The 26,500-nt window shown below is 27.6% G+C and overlaps 1 protein-coding gene across 1 annotated transcript; it reads left to right on the forward strand.

The window, feature by feature from the left end:
* The first annotated feature begins 24,462 nt into the window (after positions 1-24,462).
* Positions 24,463-25,173, forward strand: LOC136087478 (uncharacterized). The gene has a single exon (XM_065810317.1). It carries the CDS (start codon positions 24,463-24,465, stop codon positions 25,171-25,173), a length of 711 nt encoding a protein of 236 aa, XP_065666389.1.
* The last annotated feature ends 1,327 nt before the right edge of the window (positions 25,174-26,500 follow it).

A 26,500-nucleotide genomic window follows, 5' to 3' on the forward strand; every position in this document is an offset into this window, starting at 1 on the left:
GTTAATGTTTAGGTTTACACGGTTATAGCAGTCCTGTATAAAAAATTATTAGTTAACTTTATCTTCCTCTATTTAATTTTTATTGACTTTATTGTTATATATTGACACAATAAACACTTTTTATCTAAATTTATTATACTTAAATACATTTACTTAATTTTATTTAATATTTGGTATATATGTATATTATTATTATCATTATTATTATTATTATTATTATTATTATTATTATTATTATTAATTTACTGTACTTATAAGGTTTTGAGTTGCAAATAAAAAGTTATAAGCAGTTTTAAAAGCTCTTTTTAATAATCAATTATGTTCTCTATTTAATTATATTTAAATTTTAGATATTTTGCATAACATAGTAAATTTTAATTATAAAAATGAGGAAAGCAGGCCATACAAGAGGGAGAAATAAAACCATAGTTGCCAATTTATTTATATCCATGAAACAAATTAGCAAAATGGAAAGAGTTAAATGTTCCTTTTGCTTTGACATTATGTCTAAAAGTGGAACTCAAATGACTAAGCATATTGAAAAATGTTGAAAATGTCATAAAGAAATAAAAAGTCTATATGCAAATAAATTAGTTCATAGTCAAAAACAGCAAGATTCTTCTGGAGATGCTGAACCAAAAGCAAAAAATCCATGATCTGATTCTTTTGGAACATCCTCTTCTGAATCAATTTGTAGAAGTAAAACACCAAGTTCCCTGTTTGACAGCATGACAAAAACTGAAAAGGTGTGTTTTATATTTTTAAATTTTAAGATTTAATTAAAGAATTAACTGATATGGCAACTAGCTTATTAAAAGTTCATGATGCATAGATTTAAGATTTGTTTCATGATTGGCTGATGTACCAATATGACATTATCTTTTGCAGGAACTGATTGATACACACCTAGCCAGAGCAATATATGCTAGTGGATCATCACTCCACATAAAATAGAAAATGATTTACTTAACAGACTGGTAGACTTTTAAAATATGCATATTATTTTATAAATAATTTTGATATTAAATTTATAACAAACAACACTGAAAACCATTTCAGTAAGCAGAAATAATATATCAGTAAATAGGTTTATAATACTTATAAAGTACAGTATATAATATATCTTAAACTGTATTGTTGGAACATTAAGCCATTCTGGTGAATATATGGCAAATGAAATAAAGAAAGTTTTAGAAGAAATTAATCCTAATAAAGTTTTGGGCATTGTGACTGACAATGCTGCAAATATGAAAAATGCATGGACTCGTCTAAAAGATTGTTATCCCCATCTTCATTGCTATGGATGCATTTCACATGGTTTAAATTTACTGTTCACCAGATTTTTTTAAATTGACAACTTTAAGTGTTTTGATGTCACAAGTAACTGATATTGTTAAAGAGATAAAAAATTCTCATTTATCTGTTGCAGCATTTAGAGATATACAAAAAAAAATCAGCTGGTGTAGTAACATGCATTCCTTGAAACTACCTGTGCGAACTAGGTAATACAATTAAAAGTATAAATATAATGTATATTACAAAAAAAATTGAACTATGTAACGAATTTTATTATACAATCATAAAAATAGATTTAATAAATTACTTTACTCTAAAAACTTAACAGTTAGCCCATTCTCAAAAAAGGAAGAAGAAGCCAAAAAAATCTTCAAGAAAAGAAAAGATTTTGTGTTTAACAGAAATTCACTTGGCTGCCAATATACTAGATCCCAAATTTCAAGGCAGAGTCTTGACTGGAGAACAAATAATGAATTAAAACTAATAAAACATTATTATTCAAAAATATTAGAATATGTAAATTAAATAAAGTTAAGGTTTTTTTTATAAGGGGTTACTGGCAATATAATTCAAAATATGTAACAAACAATGTAAAACTAAATTATTACATAATAGATATTAGGGTTGTCTATTTCTTTAAAGATTTGAAGTCTGATATAAAATAAGCATCATATTGTATATTAGTATATTTAAATTATGAAAAATGGTTATTTTGTCATGGACAAGTATAGTTTCTGTATATAATGAGTGTAATATTTAGGATGTACAGCAATATTTAAGAAGTAAAACATGACAAATAAACATTCTCATACAATATATCTAGATTTATAACTAACTTAATACTAAACCGCCTAATAAATACACTAAATAAATAGCTCTTTAAATTTTTTATTAAAACATTAACTTTAAATTGGTGTTTATACATTATATTTGTGATTATAATGATCATATACTATAAATAGACAGAATAAAACAAAAACTCTTCCAAATTATTTACCAAGAAAAATAAAAAACTTGTTTAAAAAGTCAAAAAAACCTAAAAAACATCAAAAAAACCAAAAAAACACCAAAAAAACCAAAATCCCACGTTTTTTTGGCCCAAAAAAACGCAAGAGCAAAAAAACGCGTTTTATTGCAACTCTACAGATATATATACATATTATGTATATATATATGTATATATACATATATATATATATACATAGACACAGAGATATATATATATATATATATATATATATATATATATATATATATATAATATATATATATATATATATATATATATATATATATATATATATATATATATATAATGTATGTATATGTATGTATATATACATTTATATATAAATATATATATATATATATATATATACATATATAAACAAATATATATATATATATATATATATATATATATATATATGTATATATTATACATACATACATATATATATATATATAAATACATATACACATATATATATATATACATATATATATATATATATATATATATATATATATAATATATATATATATATATATATATATATATATATATGTATATAAAATGTATATATTTCTGATATATATATATATATATATTTCTGATATATATATATATATATATATATATATATATATATATATATATATATATATATATATATATATATATATATGTATATATATATATATATGTGTATATGTATTTATATATATATATATATGTATGTATGTATAATATATACATATATATATATATATTGGAATTAAATATACAGCACCAACTCTATAATTAGGACTTAATACTTTTCCTATTAAAATTAGAAGTTTTTCAAAAAAATGGAAATAAAGTTTTTCATCCAAACGTGTTTTTATATAAAAAAAACTTAATTATGCATACTTTCATTATTGGTCGAAGATTTTATACTGAATATTTGCTTGATAATTAGGGTAAGGTGTTTAAAGTTTTTCAAATAAATAAAAAAATTAGTCTGTGAACTGACTAAATTTAGCCTGACATATTATGTTTTATTAATTTTGATATTACTTAAAACATCTGAATCTTATTCAAAGTAAGTGCTATTTTTAACTTAGAAATAACATATTTAATACAACTTTGCAATTTATTAAAATGGTCTTTTTAAAATAAATAAATCATCAACAAAAATAACCTGAATAAACCTAATATACTCTGAGATTTATGTATATTATACACAACTTGATGCAAAATCTAAAAGTTTTAAATTAGCCGCAATAAAAAGAAGTTATAAAACATAACTTTATCAAAATATTTTTTCTATGCCATCTGCATGCATTCTATTAAGTTTTCATTGCCTTTTCTTTACGGCAAATTATTTTTGTAATGGCTAGTTAATGAGACAATATTTTTCAATGTGTCACTTCCTCAACGTTGTCAAAACAACGTTTAATTAACGTTGGCATAATAACACTTTTTCAACGTTTTTTAACTACCACATTTTCAACGTTGGTATATTTAACTTTGAGTAAGCGTTGTTTCATAAATAGCTTAAATACGTTGAAAAAGCAGCTAATGTCTAACGTTGATAAACCTTCAACTTTGCGACGTTTTTACAGTGATTATTTGCGTACTTTTATTCAACGTCGAATAAACGCGGTTTTTTGAGAAGATAATATAAGTTGATATTTATACGCTTATTCAACGTTGAAAATGTGACGTTTAAAAAGCGGTTTATTTTTAACGTTGATAAAGCATAGATTTTGAATCGTCTTTAAAATGGCTTTTTGCGTAAGTTGATTCCACGTTGAATAAACGTCTTTTTTTGAGAAGCTAAATTACGTTACAATTTCAACGCTTATTCAACGTTTAAATTTACCGCGATTTAGTATACAATAACAAACAATGATTCAACGTTGAAAGCGCGTTGTTTTTGTGACTGTAACGCTTTTTCTACGCTGCGACCGGTTTTCAACGTTGATTCAACGCTGACATGTTTGCTGGGAAGCTATTTATGAAACAACGCTTATTCAACGTTACATTTACCAACGTTGAAAATGTGGTAGTTAAAAAACGTTGAAAAAGTGTTATTATGCCAACGTTAATTAAACGTTGTTTTGACAACGTTGAGGAAGTGACACATTGAAAATTTTTGTCTCATTAACTAGCCATTACAAAAATAATTTGCCGTAAAGAAAAGGCAATGAAAACTTAATAGAATGCATGCAGATAGTATAAAAAAAATATTTTAATACAGTTATGTTTTATAACTTCTTTTTATTGCGGCTAATTTAAAACTTTTAGACTTAGCATCAAATTGTATATAACATACAAAAATCTCAGAGTATATTCGGTTTACTCAGGTTATTTTTGTTGATGATTTATTTATTTTAAAATGACCATTTTAATAAATTGCAAAGTTGTATTAAATATGCTATTTCTAAGTTAGAAATAGCATTTAATTTTGATAAGATACAGATGTTTTAAGTAATATCAAAATTAATAAAACATAATAAGCCAGACTAAATTTAGTCTGTTAACAGACTCAATTTTATTTATTTAAAAAACTTTAAATACCTTACCCTAATTATCAAGCAAATACTTCAGTATAAAATCTTCGACCAATAATGAAAGTATGCATTATGTTTTTTTTTTGTATAAAAACAGGTTTGGATAAAAAAGCTTAATTTCCATCTTTTTGAAAAACTTCCAATTTTAATAGGAAAAGTATTAAGTCCTAGTTATGAAGTTGGTGTTATATATTTAATTCTAACATTTATTCTTTATCATATATTTTTATTTATTTTAATAATATGTATTTATGCATGTATATATGGGTAAATTTATGAATATATATAAAAGAAATATATACATTTTATATATGTGTATAAAATGTTTATATTTCTAGTCCTAATTTTAGAGTTGGTTTTGTATATTTAATTCTAACATTTATTATTTATCACATACCTTTGATATATATTTTTTTTATTTTAATATTATGTATTAATGCATGTAATTATGAATATATATATAAGATGTATATACATTTATATATATATATTCATATATATATATATATATATTTACATATATATGCTTATATTTACATATATATATACACATTTTAAAGGTTTCTAATCTATATTATTTGGAAATCATCTTGGTAAATAGCATATTTTTCTTACCACACACTTCGGCTGCTGTTGTATTACCCACTGGTAATTCTGTGGCACCAATTAGCTTCAAGTACCTTTCAAGAAAAAACTAATTTTGTTTATGGTATATTAATGTTGTTTAATTCTGGGCAAAATTTAAAAAAATTTGTCTTTTTTATTTTAACGTTTTAATATTTTAATTATTTTATAATTTTAAATGAAGTGTAATAAATAAAGCATGTATTAGCTTTTTTAAATAAAAGTATCCGCAATTAATGAAATTATTTCTTCAATCTCTTCAAATTATTTTTTCAAATTCTATTTTTTAATTTTTTTCGTTCAAAACTATGCAACTGCATTATACTTTTATCGGATTAATGCGTTAACTGATTGCGAATAAAGTCTCATTTCATATTAAATTTACTTTATAAAATATTTGAGACTACTCATAAAAAATAAAAAAATAAAATTATATTTCTCAGCAATAAAATTTTCTTTTTTCATTTTTGCTTCTGCGCGTTATTTTACCTTTGACTTATCTCCTGGATATATATAACCAATACATTTGTTTTTAAATGATTTTGTTGTTCAGTAAAATATATGAAATGCAAGTTCTTAAACATTTGAACAAGACATAGCGGAGAAAAGAAATAGTGGAGAAAAGAAATAGTGGGCTATTGCATACACTTATTAAATACAAAGTAAATTGATTTTATCAACCGTGTAAAATGAACTGAAAAATTTCTTGAAACTTGCATGCCTCGTTATATATAATTATCGCCGAAATTTTTTTATTATGCTATAACGGAAGACTCATTTTGTCACCTAATAGTTTTTTTATTTTTTACGAGTTCACGTAATGTTGGTAAAAAGCGGTAAAACAATTTTATAAAATGAAATAGCATTAATGCTTTTGAATGCGATACCCTTTTTCAATACCAGTATTTCGGTACAAAATAATTTTATCGTTATAAATATAAGAGGTATTAAACTTTTTTTTAAATTTATTATAATATGAATAAAAATCCTCAAGTTAATAGTAAAAATTTCATTTATTCAATAAGTTTATTTATTTTATATCAAGTTTACTTATTTTTTCATTATTCACATTTTTCTACTTTGAAAAATGAGCTCTTAGAAACATTAGACGTTCAAAGTATCATCCTCAAAAGAAGATCGTAATTTTGTAACTATGATCCGACTTGCAGAAAGTCCACGCTCTGATTCGACACTGTTGGCTTCACAATTTTTAAGTATTCGTAGTAGTTTTGCAAGTATATGCCACAATTTCCTTCTCACACGAAAACTGCCATCTCATTACATATAACTTTTGATAAATTATTCGAAACATTCAATCTTCCGTTTAGTTACATTTCTTATTTTTCGAAATTGCAAAATCCAGCTTCACTTTCAATAAAAAGTTTACAGCGTTGTTAACAGAACCGTTATCAAAAGAATAATTACTACGAGAAAGCAGTAACCAACAGTGCCATTGGTGAAAACATGTTGTATTTGACATTTAAAACTTTTTTAAATCATGTGCCCCCATTGCCTTTTAGAGGTGTAACAGAAGTTGCCATTTTAAAAGAAGGTGTAGAACAAACTTGCGCTAGAGGGGGTTTGTCTGCTTTGTTAGAAAGTATTAAATCCAATTCAAATCAGTTTTACAACACGGAAAATACAATCAAAGAAAAAGCTTTACTTGAAATGTTAATGATAATGGGTTCAATGTATAATTCTCAGCTTGCTCGTTTAAATTCCCTTTTATTATCTTATAAAAAATGTTTTGCAATGGATTCTAATAATATTAAAAATTTTGCCAATTCTTTAAAATTACTTACCAATTTTAAAAGACGAAATTTATTCACTTATCCATTAACAAGCTCTTCATTATTGCATATTCCTACACCCAAAAAAGAACCACGAACACGAGCATCCGATTCATATTTAGCGCCGTTAGAAACTAAAAAAGAAGAAGAACCTACTGAAACACCTAAAACAGGACCTCTACCTGAAACTTCTCCTGAATTATTAGGTGCTACTGCTTTACCTGAAACAGATACTAGAGCTGAACCAACAGGTGCCAGCGCTTCAATTAATACAAGTGCAACACCGATTTTGACTAAAAAAGAAGATTAGGATTAAGAAGAAAAATAGATACAAGATCAAATAGAGACAAGATCAAGAGCAAAAGAAAAAACCGACGTATCAAAAAATCCCGATTTTTAAAAAAAGGACAACGTCTTGAGAGACGCTATTGAAAACCTTGTAGAAGATCAACTATCAAGTCGTTTGATTGGTTTGACAGAGGTACCCAAAGTTAAAAAAGTTTTGCTTCAATTTGACATTTAAAAAAAAATTTAACCGATGTAAAATTTTATAAACAATTAAGAACACTTTTAGAAAGTTCCATCTATGCCAAATGGAACGGTTTAATAACAGCTTGGTCACATGTCACTTTACTTTTAAAAAAAACAACCGATGTCAACATTAAAAAACAAGCGCCTAGAAAGCCTTATGTTTACGAAACTCATCAATTTTTATACAACAGAACTCGACAATATTTTCAAGCCGATTTGGCTGACATGAATAGTTTAATTTAAATTTTGCTCCACACCGTCCTAAATTTTGTTTAGTAATGGTGGATGGAGTATCTGGAAAAGTTTATTGTAGAGTCACCAGAAAAAAAACTGCCCATAAAGTGCTTACCTGTTTTCGTCATATTTTAGAAGATATTAAAAGAGATGATAAAACTATTATCTACCTAAAAACCGATTAAGGTGGTGAATTTTTTAATAACAAAATGGAACAATGGTGTTATGAACAAAATATTTATCATTTTAGTTCTAAAAATTATGGAAAAGCTTGTATGGCTGAGTCGGCAATAGGTCGATTAAAACTACTTTATCAAAAATTAAGAAAGCAAGGTGAACTTCGAAAAAACATTTGGAGTTTTTATATTGAAGATATGGAACAAAAACTAAACGAAAAAGAAAGAGTAACGAGTGGAATCACGCTCGAAGATTTGGACGCCGACGGCGTCAAAGGTAAAGCTCTTCGTTTAATCGATCAATACTGCGACGGCGTCAAAGGTAAAGCTCTTCGTTTAATCGATCAATACTGCGATGGCAAAAGACGAGGTCTTCATTTTTCTTCTAACATGTTACATTGTGTAGAAAAAAAATACAAAAACGAAAAACCTAAAATTTATAAACCTTTATCTGTTGGAACCAAATGTTATTTGAAAAAATACAAAATAGACGCTAAAGACACCTTTAGCAAATCAAGCACTCGTAATCATCCGTATTTGGACAATAAATAAAAAAAGTAATTATTATTAAAGTCTCTAAGCGCTCCAACCCTTCCGTAGAAGGTTATTTACCCGTTTATATTTATAAAGTCGGAGTAGTAGGCGATTTAAATACAACATTCAAAGTAAAACGAGAATCGTTTATCACCTATTAACGAAGAAGATTAAGATATTTACTATAAAAACTTTAGTGAATATGTTAATACATTTTTTAAAACATTTGAAGAAAAAACTGCAAGAAAAAAAGAAAAAATAAACAATTTAACATTTGACGATGTTTTAGATGTAAATAAGACGAAAACCTATACTTTTCTGAAAACGGTTACTGTTTAAGAATGGGATCCAAACCTGCAATAAAAAAATGTTAACAGATATTCAAAACGATATGATCACTAATCCTACGAGACCATTACAATATTTTTATTTTGTTACTAAAAATGTTGTTTTGTATGCAAATCATGTTCCCTTACCAGGTGACACCTTTCCTTGCAACGACATATTAGATATGGAAAACATGAACGATACACATTTGAGTTATATGTGGACCTTTTATGCGACATCTGGAGGCAAACTCTTTGGCGTTATGACACCCACCTCTAATCAAGATGATTTTTTTATTAGAAAGCTGGAGCTTTATAGTTCAAAATTAAATAGAGTTTTGACTTTTTCAGACTTTTTTTCAAATTATTATTACAAAGATAATAATATTTCATCAACGAAATATTTTAATCCCAAATATTTATTTGATCCTTTAACCGTGCTTCGATACAAAATGACTCTAATCGATTTATCCATGATAAAGTTTGTTTTAGATAACAACAGCGATGTTCAACAAAATTAATTTAACGTCAATACTTTTGTCTTTAATGGTAGAACCAACTATAATTTATTATGGTATTATAAAAAAAGAAACGAATATCGAAACAATCCTTCTTTTTTACAACCTATTCGATTTAGTTTAAGAACGATCTCATCTTTACAAGAGAGAGGTTTATCTTACTTGGGTTTTTTTTCAAACAGAACAACTGCAAGCACATACTTTGTAGAAGATTTTACAAAATTATTACAAGTTTATTATATTACTACTAGATCTCTATGCGACAACATATACAATTTATCTACACTAGTAAAAACTATTTAATTTATGCAAAGCATCCGCTTTTAAGCGCAGCACAAATAGCAGCAATTTTACCCAAAAGAGAAATCATTCTAAACGGTATAGAAGAAACCTCTGTTCGATCTTTTATTCATATTATGCTCATACCTAATAATAAAAATCTAGCTTTAACTGGAACAGCGCTCACTATTGATGATAATATTCTTAGTGTTGATTTAGATGTTTATGTTAATAACCCAATACCTATTGTAGAAAGCACAAAATCAAAAATGAAACACATTGTTCCATGGCAAATTGCTTTTTTTAATTAAAAATAATAACCAACATCAACCTCATACCAGTAAAAGGTAACATTTATAATGTAGAAACAGATCTCCGAAAATTACCCACTGAAGCCACACCCTACACAGAGAGTGTTCATATCAACGCTTTATGGAAATTTTGGAATGATCATGTTGACACTAAAAATCCCTTTTATCCCGGAGTTTATATCACTGAAAAAAATAGTGCTACCACAATTTGTAGATATCATTAAAGCTGCTATTGTAAACAGTCTTGGATCTCTAGCAACAAAATTTCTCTACGTCGACGCGAATATCTTTGGTGCAGAACCTACAGAATATTAACAAGTTTTTATCAAATTCGGTTTAAATTTACATTGCAAAGAAAATATTATCGTTACACTTTAAAAAATATACCTTTAGCTTCTTTGCCTTTACCTTTTTTTAATGTTGATCAAGTTATATGGCCTGAAAGAGAATTAAAAACGATAGATGTTTTTACTGAAACTTTAAACATTTTACTGAATCTCAATTTAACTCAAACAATTTACTGAATCTCAATTTAAATAACTTGACCTTTACAGATTATACTTATGCAGGACCCGATTTTAACATGTTTAATAAATATCTTACTAATAAAGCAAAAGGTGTTCCCTCATGTATTCCTGATCCTATAGACGGAACATCGAATTATTATACTTTTTTTTCTTTGCCATCTTTCCAAAGAAAATTATCTTTTCCAATTAAAATAAGCACATTACTTATGTCAGGGAATGCCTGTTCCTAAACGATCAGTAATTCCTATTCAGATTAAGATATTAAATATACAATTAATCTACCTATCGGTACTCCCGAAATGAAAGGTAGTCCGTTTCAAGTTTTACCTTCAAACTTACCTGACAACGTTTATAAAACATTAACAAGCGATAACTCTTTAATAACGAAATATAACGCAGAAACCTTTATTGAAGTTTTATTATATTGCGAACAAAGCAAACCCATTTTATCAAATACCATCAAAGTACATCTTCTTACTACAACTACTTTTGAAAGAGCTACTACACCGAGTCATAAAACATGGTTATATAGTGTCAAAGTCGTTATACAAGGAAATAATTCAACAGAATTGGTATTTTATTGCACTTCGCTCAACGGTTAATTTATTTATCTAAAAAAGATCGACGGTAGTGTTGTGCAAACTTGGACAGACAGTTTACCATTTAAAAAATATCATTTTAAAAATGTATCAACCTATTGGAAACAATCCTGTACCTTATACTATACTTTTACAAAGAAATTAATTCAGTTTGTCTCAGCAAATAAATCCTTTTGTTATGCAAGTGGATCAAAATATGACCAACACCATGACTCTTGATTTTAAAATTAAAAAAAAAAAATTAGCTTTCTTAAGATGCGCTCTCATTCAAATTGGTAACTTTAATATCAACGTTTCTAATTTTCCTAGTACTACAGATGCTTACATTTTTATTAAATGTGATCAAGCTGACCAATGTAGAATGTATATGAATAGATCCTTATGTTCCTGGAAGTGTTGCCTTTTTTAATTTATTAGATTACACCAATCCCACTAAACTCACCACCAATATCGATTTTACAAAAAAAAGTAATACTTCGATTCAAGGACAATTGTCCACCTTTCATATGAACGATGTGGATGATTGGAAACAAACAAGATGGTCGATTCTCAATTCCAAATCTGAACCGCTCACCTTTAGCAGTCTCAGTGCATGCGTTTTTTTTAATCCAACATTAAAGATTCAAATGGTTCCGTTTTACAATTAACTAGATTGATTGCTATAAAACAATATCTTTTAATTTTATTTGTTGTTAATAAAAAATATAAAAAGGAAAAAAGTTTTTCTTTTTATATTTTTTATTAACATTTTTTCTCTCGCTCTATTTTTAAAAAAATGATTCTCTTTTGTGCTAAAGGAAGATAAAAATAAAAATTTAGTCAACTTAGAACAAAAAATGATGGAAAATTCATAAATAAATCCTAAAGATCAATTTAATCAAATTAAAAATCGTATGCAGCAATTACAAAATCAACTTACTCAATATTCTACGAAATCTGGTTTGTCAAACATGAAATCAGAATTGGACGAATTAAAAACGATTAAAAATAAAAAAGAAGAAATACAAGATAAAAGACCTCCCAAAAAAACGAAAAATATAGTTCAATTCAAGCCCAAACCTCAAAAGCGTAAATATTCAGAGTCTTAAAGCGAAACTTCTGAAAAAGAAGAATTGATAGAAAAAATAACAAAAAATAAACCAAGACCGTCACACGTATGTTCGCAATGTTTTCAAGAGTTAAACGCAGTGGATAAAACTAATGGATTTTGTAGAAACTGTATAATTCAACAAAAAGCTATTTTATCCAGTCCTCTCATGCAGAATAATAACGAAAAAAAGAAAAAAAAAATTTAACAAAAAAAGTTTATTTGAACTTGGTTACACTCGCGCTTTAAAAGGCGTTAAAAAAAAATTACCATTTAAAAAAAACACTTCAGAATCAGAGGATGAATAAATAGAATAAAAAAATTAATTTCCTTTTTAAAAAAAAATGGGTTCATTAGCTAAATATATGAGAGATGGAGATGGTAATCGTTATCCACCCAATACAAACGGTCAAATTACTATTGAAGATGTTTTAGCACAAGCCGACAACGGAAATCGTTTATTACAAGAAGCAACAAGTGATAATATCAGCGCAGAATAAGTTATTTTAAACGAAAAATATCCTGGTTTTCAAATAGCTCAAGCTCCAGATGAAGTCATTGCTGTTACTAATCAGAAATTTTCTTATGATCTTACTTCTGAAATGTCTGATTTAATAACTTTTACCACTATACTTAACAAATGGACATATCCACAAGATTGGTATTTGGATTTTGATTTATTTCTTTTTAAAAATGTGAGCACGCAAACAAGATTTACACCAACAACAGATAATGTCTTAACAGGAAGAGTGTGTCTAGTTTCAAACTTCATTCACGCTTTAATTAAAACTGTCAAATTTTATCCCAATTATCAAATAAACAATACTACTTGCGCTAACAATGCTATAGTAAATCGAGCTTATGATCGTTTTAGAGCTCTAATGATTAAAAAAAGTTATATGAAAAGTTTTAGAGAATTTATGATTAATCCTTACTTGGGATTAGTAGAAGATGTCGATTTAACTACAAACGCTATTACTTTTGCCGAAACCAAAGCGCTCGTGCAAGCTGCCAATCCTAATAGAGTCATTAGAGCTCTCAATGCAACGACGACTACCGTTTATCAAACAGCGCTTGTTAACATATAATGCTTTCTTAACGGGGGAAAAAGGTTGTAAATTTACAGTACTTTTGAGTTTGTTGTGTGAAGTTTTTCAAATGAAAGAATATTTTGGAAAAAATAAAGAAATTAAATTGGAATTTTATACTGAAAATGATATGAATCATCTATTAGAATGGGTAAGACCTATCGCTGATGCTGACATAACAGCTTTTGCAAACGTGGGTGTGGCTATTAAAAACCCTATGATTTATGTCAATAATTATAGAATCAAACCCAGTTTACCGTTAGAAAGATCTTTATATCTCAACAGTAAAATAGGCGATGCCTATACTTTACTACGTATCGCTCATTGTGAACAAGTTGTAACCAATATAGAATATGTCACAGAAGTCACTGTCAATTTAGGAAATATAAAAACAGCCGATCTTGTAACGCACAGCATTATATTTTGCGTTAATTCAAAAAAAATAAAGCGATCATTTAAACAAAAATTGTTTAGGGCCAGTCGAAATGGCTTGTAATATAATTAAAATAGTTACTCTTTATAATTTTAAAAGAACATTCAGCGGGTGATACTACCGAATACGATTTGACGAAACAATGGCAACTTTGGAGAAGTTATGTTTCTTGGTGTAAAGGAAATATACCCTCTACTTATAATATTAACAATTTTGCAGATTATTATAATGCTGACGATGACAGTTTTTTGAGACACTCTAGTCAATGTTTTAGCTCTACTAACACTACAGAACCTTAAGTCCTCGACACCACTAGCGATTTCAACTTCTTCAACGATAAAACTCCCGCCGTAATTGCAGGAAATAATTCGTTTCAAATCAATGTTCAATTTACAGAACAATTTAGAGACGTACTTACTATGTATCTTCAATATCCAGCTTCACTTGTAGAAACTGGGGTTGCAGACCAATCACAAATAACCTATGTTTCTACCAAATTTAAATCATCTTAAATTTAACATAAAACATTTTTACTTTTTATTAAACGAACCCTATTTGTAATGCATTTTTTATAAGCAAACGAGTATTTATTTTTAAAAAAATCTTAAAATTCAAATCTTGTTATTTTTTTATTCTTCTGTTAATGGCTCGCAGGCGTACAAGAAGAAGCGGTCACCGCCGGCATCATCGACATCATAGAGCTAGCACACGCCATCATAGAGGTAAAAGGAAAATTTTTTACAAAAGTTAAAAATTTCGCCAAACGTCTCCTGAAATCAAACGTAGGAGGTTACGCACTCGATTATCTTAAAAAACAACGCAATGCGTAAAAAATTTTGTTGTACTGCTTGTAAAATAAATAAGACTTTTTGTCAAAAAAGAGGAAGAGAAAGAGTCTATTTAAGAAGACGAAAAAGAATTCGAGGAAGAGGTGTTATTAGTTTTCTAAAAGCGTTTTTAAATCCTTGATTCATTTTTTTACTGGTAAAAAATTCTTCCACCGGTTTGTTTAACATAAAAACATTTGCAAAAAAACTAAATTTGTACATGTTAAAAAAGGTACAATTTTTTTACAATTTAACAATTTACATAAAAACATTTATCTAATCTCAAAAACGTCGTAATGCATAGAAAAAAAGGAAGAGGAAGAGTTTATTTACCTCCCTTAAAGGCGCTGGTAGAAAACGTTTAAGAAAACATTTAAAAAGACGTATCCAAGGTAAATTTCTACCTTTGATAGCAGCAGTTTTAGCTCCTACTTTATTATCTGCTATCTTACCACGTTAAAAAATGTATAAAAAAAGACATAAAAAAACTATAAAAGACGATACAAAAGAACAAGACAAATTCGTAAAAAAAAACAACGAGGGTTTGGATTCGAAGGAGAAATAGTAAAACATATGGCTGCTATTGCAGCTGCTAGATATATTCAAAAACAAATACCCTTTTGGCAAAAATACGCTGTTGACTTTACACGTAATAAATTAGGCGAATTAAGCATATGATATTCATGAAAAAAACTTATCTAGAAATCTTTATAAACTATTTAAATAGATTTTTATAAAAAAAATTATACCTTTTTTTTTCTATTTTTATCCTTCTTCACAAAATGCGAAAAAAAAGAGGAAGAGGAAAAGGAGAATATTTATTGATGCGTTATTGGCTACCTATATTATATTGACTACCCTTGAAAACAATTTTACAAGGTAAAGGTAAAAAAAGAAGGCTGTGGAAGAGCATATTTACCTCCATTACAAGAAGCTGGAAAAAGAAGAGGGAAAGGAAGAGTTTATTTACCACCTCTAAAAGGCGCTGGCAGACGAAGACGAAGGCGTATGCGTGGAAAATTTATAGGACCCTTATTAGTTACAGTGGCAACCCGTCTTGTACCTCTTTTGCCTACGATGGAAAAGCTGTTTTGGGCGGTGCTAATTCTGGAGGAATTTCTAACGAAATTTGAAATATTAAACCCTAATGATTTATTATTATATATAAAAATAAATTTACAATGTTTTTTTTATTATTTTGTTACAAATATATAATCCCATCATTGTTCCAAGTAATATGAAAGCAGCCAATAACGCTCCAAATAAATAACCTCTAACAATGATGATACTAATAAGACTTGAAAGCACTAATATTGTCAGTTTTTATTCTGTAAAAATTTCAAAAAGGGCTGACTTGAGACGGTCAAATAAAATTGCCATGCGAGTCGTGCGTACCACCATTATCTATCGGAGGATATGGTTTGTAAGGTTTAACCACTGCTACATTTGAATGAGTTTGAAATTGTTATAATGGTTTGTTTTTTGTTTCCATTTATTATGAATTTATTTGATTTTTTATTCTTTATATACCTTTTGTCCCGCTTCAATAAATAGATAATCTATTTATCTTCGTCATTTTTAATATTTTCAATAATAGAAACGATCGCATAAAATACAATAAAAAAATATATCGTTATTCCAAAACGTATTATATTAAACAGCATGGGTAATCCTTCCGCTACAATAACATTAAGAAAACATGCTAATGCTCTAAAAGGAATATAGATACAATTCAACACCAATGTAACTTAATCAATAATACTCATGATTAAAAAAAAATATTTTTCATTCTTTATGTACTCTTGGTCACGGTTCATTAAACAAATTTTTTCAAACTATTTTCTATCACACATTTTTTTATTACCGAGGGCGTCAGGGCGGTAAGCACTATAAAAAAGCTTTCTCAATTTTTTTATAAAAATTTTAAACCACCCTCAACAGTTTTTATTAACAATCTCACACCCATTACTCGCAACAAAAACACCTAGGGCGCTAGAGCGCTGGCGTCGAGCGGGAAACACTTTTCCAACATACATCTATCATCAATTGTTAATAACAAGAGATATGCGAAGAAACACGTTGTTGGAGGTAGTGGTTTATTTGACAGTACAAAAAATTTATTAAAACTAGCAGAAGCGTCAAATGTAACAAGAGTTTCATTAGCTATGATGAAAAAGCTAGCAGCTTGCAATTTAGGAAAAACTGCAATATCTGCTGCTAAATCAGCAGGAAAAGCACTTTCATTATCAGCAATAAAAGCTGCAAGAAATGCTGCAATTGACAAGGGGAAACAATTAATTGATAAAGCATCTTCAAAAGTAAATCCAAATGCACTTGATAAAAAAAGTAGAGATATACTTTCAAATGTAATGAAAAATAATAGAGCTGATGAAGTAACAACAAATATTAGTAAATTAACGCTGGGGTCTGCAATAAAATCTGTAAAAAAAAGTATCAAATGAAAACGCTATAAGAATAGAAGATCTAGTAAGAAAAGGACGCAATCTTCGATTGGCGTAATTCTTTAACATTTTTTATTTTCCTTTTAAAAAGTTTTTTTTATATTGCAAATAAAAAAATGACAACTTCTGAAGTATCAAATTTTACAGAAATCCTAACTGTGGATGAAGGAATTGAAAAGTTTGAATTCCATGAATATGAGCCAGCGGCTATTTCAAATCAAAATAGCACTGATTTAAGAATTAACATTGGCAACAAGATTTGTCCACACTTCCATCTTAGCTTTTCCAATGTTCGAAGGAAGAATTCTTAAAACTGATGGAACAGCTTATGCTAATGCAGATGCAGAGTCACTCACGAATAATGGTATTATGGACTTATTTAGTAAAATATCATATCAATTACCAAACCAAGATGTAGAAACAGTTCATTATCGAGGCCAAGCAACTACAATGTTAGGAATGCTTAAATACCCAAACGACTATCAATTACACAAGGATTAAATCAATAGTGGTATAAAGGTTATGCAAGAACAGCAGTACTTGCTGAAAACGTAGGATTTGCAGTAAGACAAGAATATATAATTCAAAAGCCAACTGCAAAGAGAACATTTTCATTTTGTATACCTTTAAGACGCGTTTTTGGATTTTGTGATGGTTACAACAAAGTTATTTATGGATTTAAATATACGTTAACTCTTGTAAGAAAAAGTGATGATGATGCTATTTTTAGACTTTCTGCTGCAGCTGCTTAAAAAGGTAATCTTGATAAAATATCATTGTCCATGCCGCATGCAATTCCATCAGATGCAGAGAAGTTTAATCTTCATAAAATTATTGAATCAAAAGCTACACTTCCATTAACTTTTCGAGCGTGACAATGTGATACAATATGTTCCACAATCTATTTCGTTTTCTTGGAGACTTAGTGTAAAGACATTTCCTGAAAAACCGAGATATATCATTGTTGGGTTTCAAAAAAATAAGAATGGAAACCATGATTTTAATCCTTTGATATTCGATCATTGTGATTTGAAAAGTAAGTGCATGTATATGCTTAATCAGTAAAGATATCCAGCTGTTAACTATAATTTATCATTTCCAAATCAGCAATTTTAACGAGCTTATAGAGAAGCAGCTGTATTTAATGAAAAACTTTATGGAATGAATTACTTGATTACACATAGCAACATACTTCCTTCTGAATATAAAGATTTACACCCACTTATGGTTTTTGATGTTAATTTAGATGTTAGTAAACAATCTGAAAGATTAAAACCATCAGTAGTAGATGTACAAATAAAAGCAACATATAATGTATCTGTTCCACCAGATACTAAAGCATTTGCTGTTGCAATATCGAACAGATTTTTTCAATTTAATCAAATGGAAGTAAAATGAATGTTGTTTATTAAAATTTTTTTGAAAGTTAGTTACAATTTTTTTATATATAATAAAAGGAATATCAAATAAACAAAAATAGACTTAAAAAATTTATTAGAAGAAAACAATATTTTAAAACATCTGACAATATCGCTGCATTGCTAATGATTGCTATGGATGATGGGTAACTAAATAGAGAATCTATTATGACTGAAGTGAAAGAAGTATATCAGAAAAGATAAGTTGGAAGACCGAGATTGCATCCAGTAAAAGAAGTAAATGAGAAAAGACCAGTTGGATGACCAAGAAAAAATCGTGAAACAGTTGAAAAAGAAGAAAAAGAAATAGATCCAAAATACAAAAGGTTAAGAACAATTAAGAAAACACCAGTCACTGTTAAATTAACCAATATGGAAACGGGAGAAGTAACAGTATATAAATCATTATATAGTGCTACACGTGGAACTGGACATGGATGGAGATATCTTGAATTACGTGATGGAAAAGTTAATATTGGTGTTAAGATTGAAATATTAAATTCTGAAAAATTAAATAATGACAAGAAAAATAATAATTAGAAATTTTCATATAAAATATTTACATTTTTTTGTAAATATACTTTTTTTAACAAGAAAAATGTTTTTGGAAAATGATATAAAAAAAAAAATTAGTAAACAAAAATGGAAGATTAAAATGTAAGACAATTAAAACAAATCGCAAAAGAGCAAAAAGTTAAATATTATTATAGAATGCAAAAAAGTGATTTATTAGATGCATAGTGCACACACCGATTGAAGACACACCGACTGAACACACACCGATTGAACACTCACCAATGGAAAACACACCGATTGAACACACATTAGTTGAACAAAAACCAATGCATTCTACTGCAAGTTAGGTAATTTCTTATGTTCCTAATACGATTAAAAATACAGTCAAGTCATCTACAAACTGGCTTATGTCATATGTGCCTAAAACAATTAAAAATGCACTGGCAGCAAAAAAAGAATCTACTGAAAAAAGCAAATTTAATTTCATTGCTGATCGGATTGTGTCATACGTACCAAATACAAATAAGAATAAAGTTAATCAGAAAATTAACACGGTGAAAAATTTATACAATAAATTGGAAGATAAAAAAAATAGCAAACCTGAAAATAAAGTTGAACAAAGAAAGCAAATAGAATTTAAATTAACACGATCATCTATTGTTAATGTAACAAGTCAATTTACAGCTATGGGTTAAAAAGGCTATGATGCTTTGTCGTTTATGAATAATGCTAAAAATGGTGTTAATTAAAATACTAAATGAAAAAGGAAATCAAAAGTTTTCATGGTTTTCACTTGTGAAATGAAGCATACTGATATTAAAACAGGAGAAACTAAAGCCACAACTCCTTCATTTTCATAAAATAGTCAGGTTATATTAAAATCAACAGATTTGAAAGAATTATATGAAACAGCAAAGTTGAGAGTTTCGAAAAATTTATCATCATTTCTACAGTTGGGGTTAGGTTGAAGGTTTGTTTTTATCAAAAAGATGGATTTAAATATTAATGAGTATAAACCTCTTAAAACAAAGTCATATATTCCACTTGACAAAAATTTAGCAACTAAAAAAGCAATAACTAATGTAAAAAATGAAGATGATGAGTGCTTTAAGTGGTGTGTAACAAGAGCATTAAATCAAACAGATAAACATCCTAAAAGAGTTGATAAGGATCTTACAATTAAATTTAATAAAATTAATTGCGAAAAATAGAATTTTGAGTATCATTAAACCAAATTACGCAATTTGAGAAGAACAATGCAAAAACAAGTGTTAATGTTTTTGGAAATGAAAACTCAAAATTTTGCGTGTCTCAAGAAACAATAACCGTCAACATTTAATAGAATTATTATTAATATCAAATGGTGAAACTTATCACTATTGTTTATTAAAAAGTTTAAACAGATCTTCACAAACTATTTTCACAAACATCCAAGATAAATCAGACCTTGAAACTAATGATTTTTTCAGTATTTGAAAAAACAATAGAGAATATTGAACACAGAGTTGATATGAGGTTAGTAACAAACAAAGATGATGCTGTTAATTTAGCATCTAAACCAAACTTTGAAAGTAGAACTATATTTGATAAAAGTTTAATAGCAATTCATATGAAAAGAACAAAATCACTTTATAACAAATCAATTTACTTAGATATGTACATATTAGATTTAAGTAAAAAACTTATGTACGAATTTTATTAAGATTACATTAGGAATTGTTATTAAGATCAAAAAAAACCCTTATTTACTGAAACTGATTCATTACCATACGAAATAAAAACAGTAGACTTTTATGCTGGTATTTTTAATGGTGTTGAAAGCAAATTCGATACTAATGAATTTGATCCAAAGCACCAAGCAATAAATAATGTCGTTTTAAAGTTGGTGCGGTTAAGAAAGCACTAGGGATGTTCAAAGATGAATCTGCTGGAGAACAAATTGAAGAATTTGTAGGACTTAGATCAAAATTCTATTCCTACAAGGTACATGGAAAAGATAAAAAAAAATTTAACGGAATAAAGAAAATTGTTGTTAAAAAATAGTTAACACATAAAAATTATAAAGACTGCTTATTGGATAAAAGACAACATATTAGGAAAATGAATGTCATAAGATCTCATTCACATGAAATTTATACAGAAGAGCTAAATAAAATTGCATTAAGCGCGAAAGATGACAAAGGAGTCTTTTTAGAAGATGGTGTTCATACATTAGCTTATGGACACTATAAATTAAATGAACGAAAGAAATAGGCAACAAGTATAGGCAACAGGCAGAGGACATAGAAAAAAACAAAGTAATTTATAATATTTAAAAAAAAATAAACTAATTTAATAATGTTGAAGGAATTGTTTTATCAAATAAACCTTTAACAAATTTTCAATTGGTAAAAACCGGAAAAAAAAAATTATTTAAAGGTATATTTTTAAAGATCATTTACCTAAAAATACACAAAGAAAAGAATGTGGAATACTAAATACAGGAGATTCAAGTACACAGGTATTTTATTGAATTTGCTGGTACATACACGGTGATAAAAACAAATTTTTGACTTTTATGCACAACTGCCACCAGTCGAAAGTGTTGATTATTTAAAAGACCCTGTTTATAATAATAGTAAAAGAGATTAATTTGGATATACTTCATTTTGTGGACACTTGTGTCTATATGTTTTAAAAAACCTAGACGAAGGATATGATCTTAGGAAAATCATTAATAATCTATGGTAATTTAAAAAAAAATCAATTTTTTAAATTTTTAAATTTTATAGTGTATATAAAAAAAGTCTTTTGATAAATTCGAACGCACTCCTGATTTAACTACAAAACAAGTAACGAATGGATTGCCAACATCTCAAGCTTATAACTTTTTTATTAGGAGAAATGAACAAAATAATGCAACTAGTATTATAGACATGAATACAAACAAATTAATAAATGTAAAATAAAAATCTTTTACTATATACAGGTAATACCGAAACATTCGTGTATACAATACCATTTAATGGTAGCTCTGGCATTCTAAAAAATCTATGGTAAGCACTTATAGGAACAAATACTAATAAATATGTACCAGGTTACGTATTTATTAAAATATATGCAGATGGTAAACTTTGCATAGGAGATTATTCTCATTCTAAAGAATTAGAATTATTACTGGATTAGACACTAAGGGCTTAGCTAGTGATTTTTTGTTTTTTCCACTTGATAAACCATTTTATGCTAACTCTCCAGAAGGTTGTAATAATTTTACTAGTAGTGTAATGAGAGGATACATCATATTTGATTTACCATTTAAAAACAGTCTAGCCATTAAACTTTACAATAATACTAGTACTCTAGTTACATATTGCATTCAACCTTTTGCCTCAAAAAATCCAACATTACCACCATACATTTCATCTCTTAAGTAATACTCATCAATATTTAAATATACGAACACAACTTATGGTAATGAACATATATTATTGAACACTGGAGGAAATGGGAATGGTCCTTATCTAAAATATATTAGAAGGCATGTTATTGGCGGATCTGTAGGTTGGTGGGAATGTGCACATGTATGATGCATTCATTTCTCCTGTACATACTAACAATCTTATACAACTTTGGACTCCATATCACCATAGTAATTATTCAGTATTACCTGGATTTGATTTTAATAGCGTATGTATATACTGTTCATCTGGTTAGAAAGATTCTTATCTTTCTTCTTTGAATGGTGAAAATCTTACCGCATTTAATAATACAGAATCCGAACTATTGTATCAATCAAAAGCAGTAATTGATTCTGCAACAACTATCTCATTTTAAAACAATTTTAATCAACCCAATTCTACGCCTAGTGTTAGCAGTGGAAGAAGATTAGTAGTTACATTAAACTCTGGGGATGCACAAATTGGACAATCTGGAAGTTTCACTGCTTTAATAGGAGTATTTTACTATTACGCGTAGCCATATTACATTTACGTTAAGGCTATATTTACGCTTAGATTATATCACATTAACATAAACACTAAAAATTTTTTTATCTAGTTGAAAAGTTAAAAAAAAAAATTACAAAATTGATTTTGTATAACTTTAAAATTACCACATTTACTTTTACGGTGAACAGACGTGTTTTTATTGATCGAAGAAATTTTTTTTTTTTTAAATACAAATTTAAAAGTAAAAATACAAGTTGCTATTAATTATTAAATATGGCAGTAACCATTAGTGAAATTCGAATAATGTTCAAGGAAATGTTTGCGGAGTACAAAAAAGATATAGTATTACTAATAAAACAACAAGAAGAAAATATTCTTAAACTCATCAGTGCGAACGCAAAAATAACGAGCGATCGGCAACGAAAAGCTGAAACAAACATTAATGACAGCATGGAAAAAATTAAACGATTGGAAAAGGATGTATTTTATCTAAAGGAAAGTTTAAATTTTCACGAGGATTTGAAAAAAAGGTTAAAAATAATATTGAGTCTATTGAAAAAAAAAGATTTTGTAAAACCGAAGCACATAAAAAACGATGAGTTTATTGACTTTAAAAAAAAACTTAGGGAAATAGAGGATCGGTCACGAATAAAAATAACCTTAGGATTAATGGCATCAAAAAAAAATGAAAATGAAACATGGTCTGAAAGTGAAATAAAAGTGATTAAACTTTTTGAGGAGACTCTTGGGGTGGAAAATGTGAGAATTGAAGCACAAGCACACCGTAGTGGAGGCCAAGATGCAAAAACACCACGCACAATTATTATTAAGCTGTTGTACTATAAAGATAAGGTACAAATTTTAAAACATTTTTCTTAATTAAAGGGTGAAAATATCAACATAAACGAAGATTTTTGCTTCGAAACGAACTTAATAAGAATTCAGTTAATTAATTATTTTAATTCAGTCAATAAACAAGCCAACGAGATTGACTAACAACATTTTCTCCACTTCTTGATAATATAATAACTAATAACCATCTTAATAACCGTCTTTACACAGGCATAATTTAAACTGACTTATCAGATCATTTCCCAACGTTTCTAGTTACTAACAATATATTATTTAACAGTATTCCTTCTCAATCCATTATATTTAGGCGACAGATCAATAAAAACTCGGTAAAAAAAATCAAAATCTTTTAAAAGACAACGTTGATTGGAATTTGGTATTGCAGTCACATGACGTTAACAACGCATATGATCTATTTTTAAATCAATTCTGCAAGCAATATGATCAAAACTGTTTTAACTCCATGGATGTCTAATGGGTTACTAAAATCTTCAAAAAAAAAACAAAAATTATATGATAAGTACTTGAAAAAAAAAGTTATAAAAACGAAATGTCATATAAAAGTTATAAAAATATATTTGAAAAAACAAAAAAGAACTCAAAAAAGCCTTATTATGCAAAGCTATTAAGCAAAGCTACCGGAAACACTAAAAAAACATGTAGTGTAATTAAAGAAATAATAGGAAAATATATTTATGCGAGAAACATTCTGCCAAAAAGAATAACAATTGATAAAAACACAATTTATGAGAAATCAATTATTGCTGAAAAACTAAACAGCTTCTTTACTAATACTGGTCCAAATTTGGCATTAAAAATTCCTAAGAATTCAACACCATTTGAATCTTATTTAAAAAATTACGACAAATTCATGGATGAACCTAATTTAAAACTAATTGAATTGCAAACCGCCTTTTTTTGCCTTAACGCTAACAAAAGAGCTGGATTTGATAAAATTAACGTTAATGTTGCAAAATCAGTATATAATATAATAGAACCCTCGTTATTTCACATATTTAATCTTTCACTTAAAACAGGTATAGTCCCTGAAAAGTTAAAAATTGCAAGAATCACGCCGATATTTAAGTCCGGAGATGACTCAAATATTTCTAATTATAGGCCAATATCTATTTTACCTTGTTTTTCAAAATTACTTGAGAGAATAGTGTACAATAGACTTTTTAATCACTTATTAGAAAACGACATGCTGTATTCAAAACATTTTGGTTTCAAAAAACAAATTCAACGAAGCATGCAGTGATTGAACTAGTAAATCAAATATCAAGTGTATTCAGTAGTAACTACTTTACCTTTGGAGTTTTCATTGATTTGTTAAAAGCTTTCGATACTGTTTATCATAATATACTTATAAAAAAACTTGAACACTATGATGTAAAAAATAACAATAGGCCGATAGAAAACAATTTATAGTTTATGAACAAAAACAAACATTTCCGACTGCCGTAACTTGTGGGGTTTCCCAGGGCTCTGTTTTAGGACCACTGTTGTTCCTAGTGTATATTAATGATTTAAATTTAGCAACAGACCCATTAAATTGTATTCTTTTTGCAGATGACTCCAATCTTTTTTGCTCCCACAGTGATATTAATACACTAATTGAAACAACAAACGAACAATTATTGAAAGTTAATGAGTGGTTCAAAAGTAATAAACTTTCTCTAAATGTGGATAAAACCAAATTTTTTTTGTTCCACAAAGTTAATAAATCAAAAAATATTCCCATCAAATTGCCTAATCTAATAATCAATAACACTAACATTAAAAGAGAAAACTCAGTAAACTTTCTATGCGTAATCTTAGATGAACATTTACGTTGGAGTTTACATATAAAAAGTATTGAAAATAAAATACCAAAAAATTTAGCAATGATATATAGAGCTAAACCATTTTTAAGCAGTAGTTCTTTGAAAAGTTTATATTTCTCTTTTATTCATTGTTATTTAACTTACTGCAGTATTGCATGGGCAAGTACAAACCATACAAAATTAAAGAAACTGTACTGTAAACAAAAACACGCGTGCAGAATAATTTTTGGAGCTAATAGAACACTACCTTGTGAGCCACTTCTGCGTATACTTGGAGCATTAAATATATAAAAAATCAACTTACACCAAGTTTTAATGTTCAAGTATAAAACAAATTTAGAATTATCTCCTATAATATTTCAATCCTATTTTGACAAAATAGTTCATAAATATCCAACAAAATTTAACAACTTTGTTGTCCCAAAATATAATTTACAACTAACGTCATATTCAGTTCTTTATCGTGGATCCTACTTGTGGAAAATGTTTCCCAAGATTGTAAATACACATAAAACTAGTATAGAGCGGTTTAAAAATGATTCAAAACAGGCATTCTTACTTATGGATTTTAATATATACGATTTTAAATGTTTTTTTTGAAATGTTTTTTTTAATTAAAACTCAAATACATAAAATAATTAATACAAAATTATGTCACTGAGTATATCAAAATTTTTTTTTTATTATCTTAATTATGGTATTACCTCTTTGACGTTTGCTAATTTATTTACGTTATTTTTATGAAGTTGACTAGTTTATTTT

Source organism: Hydra vulgaris, chromosome 11 (genome assembly GCF_038396675.1).
Source record: "Hydra vulgaris chromosome 11, alternate assembly HydraT2T_AEP".
Taxonomy (NCBI): Eukaryota; Metazoa; Cnidaria; class Hydrozoa; order Anthoathecata; family Hydridae; genus Hydra; species Hydra vulgaris.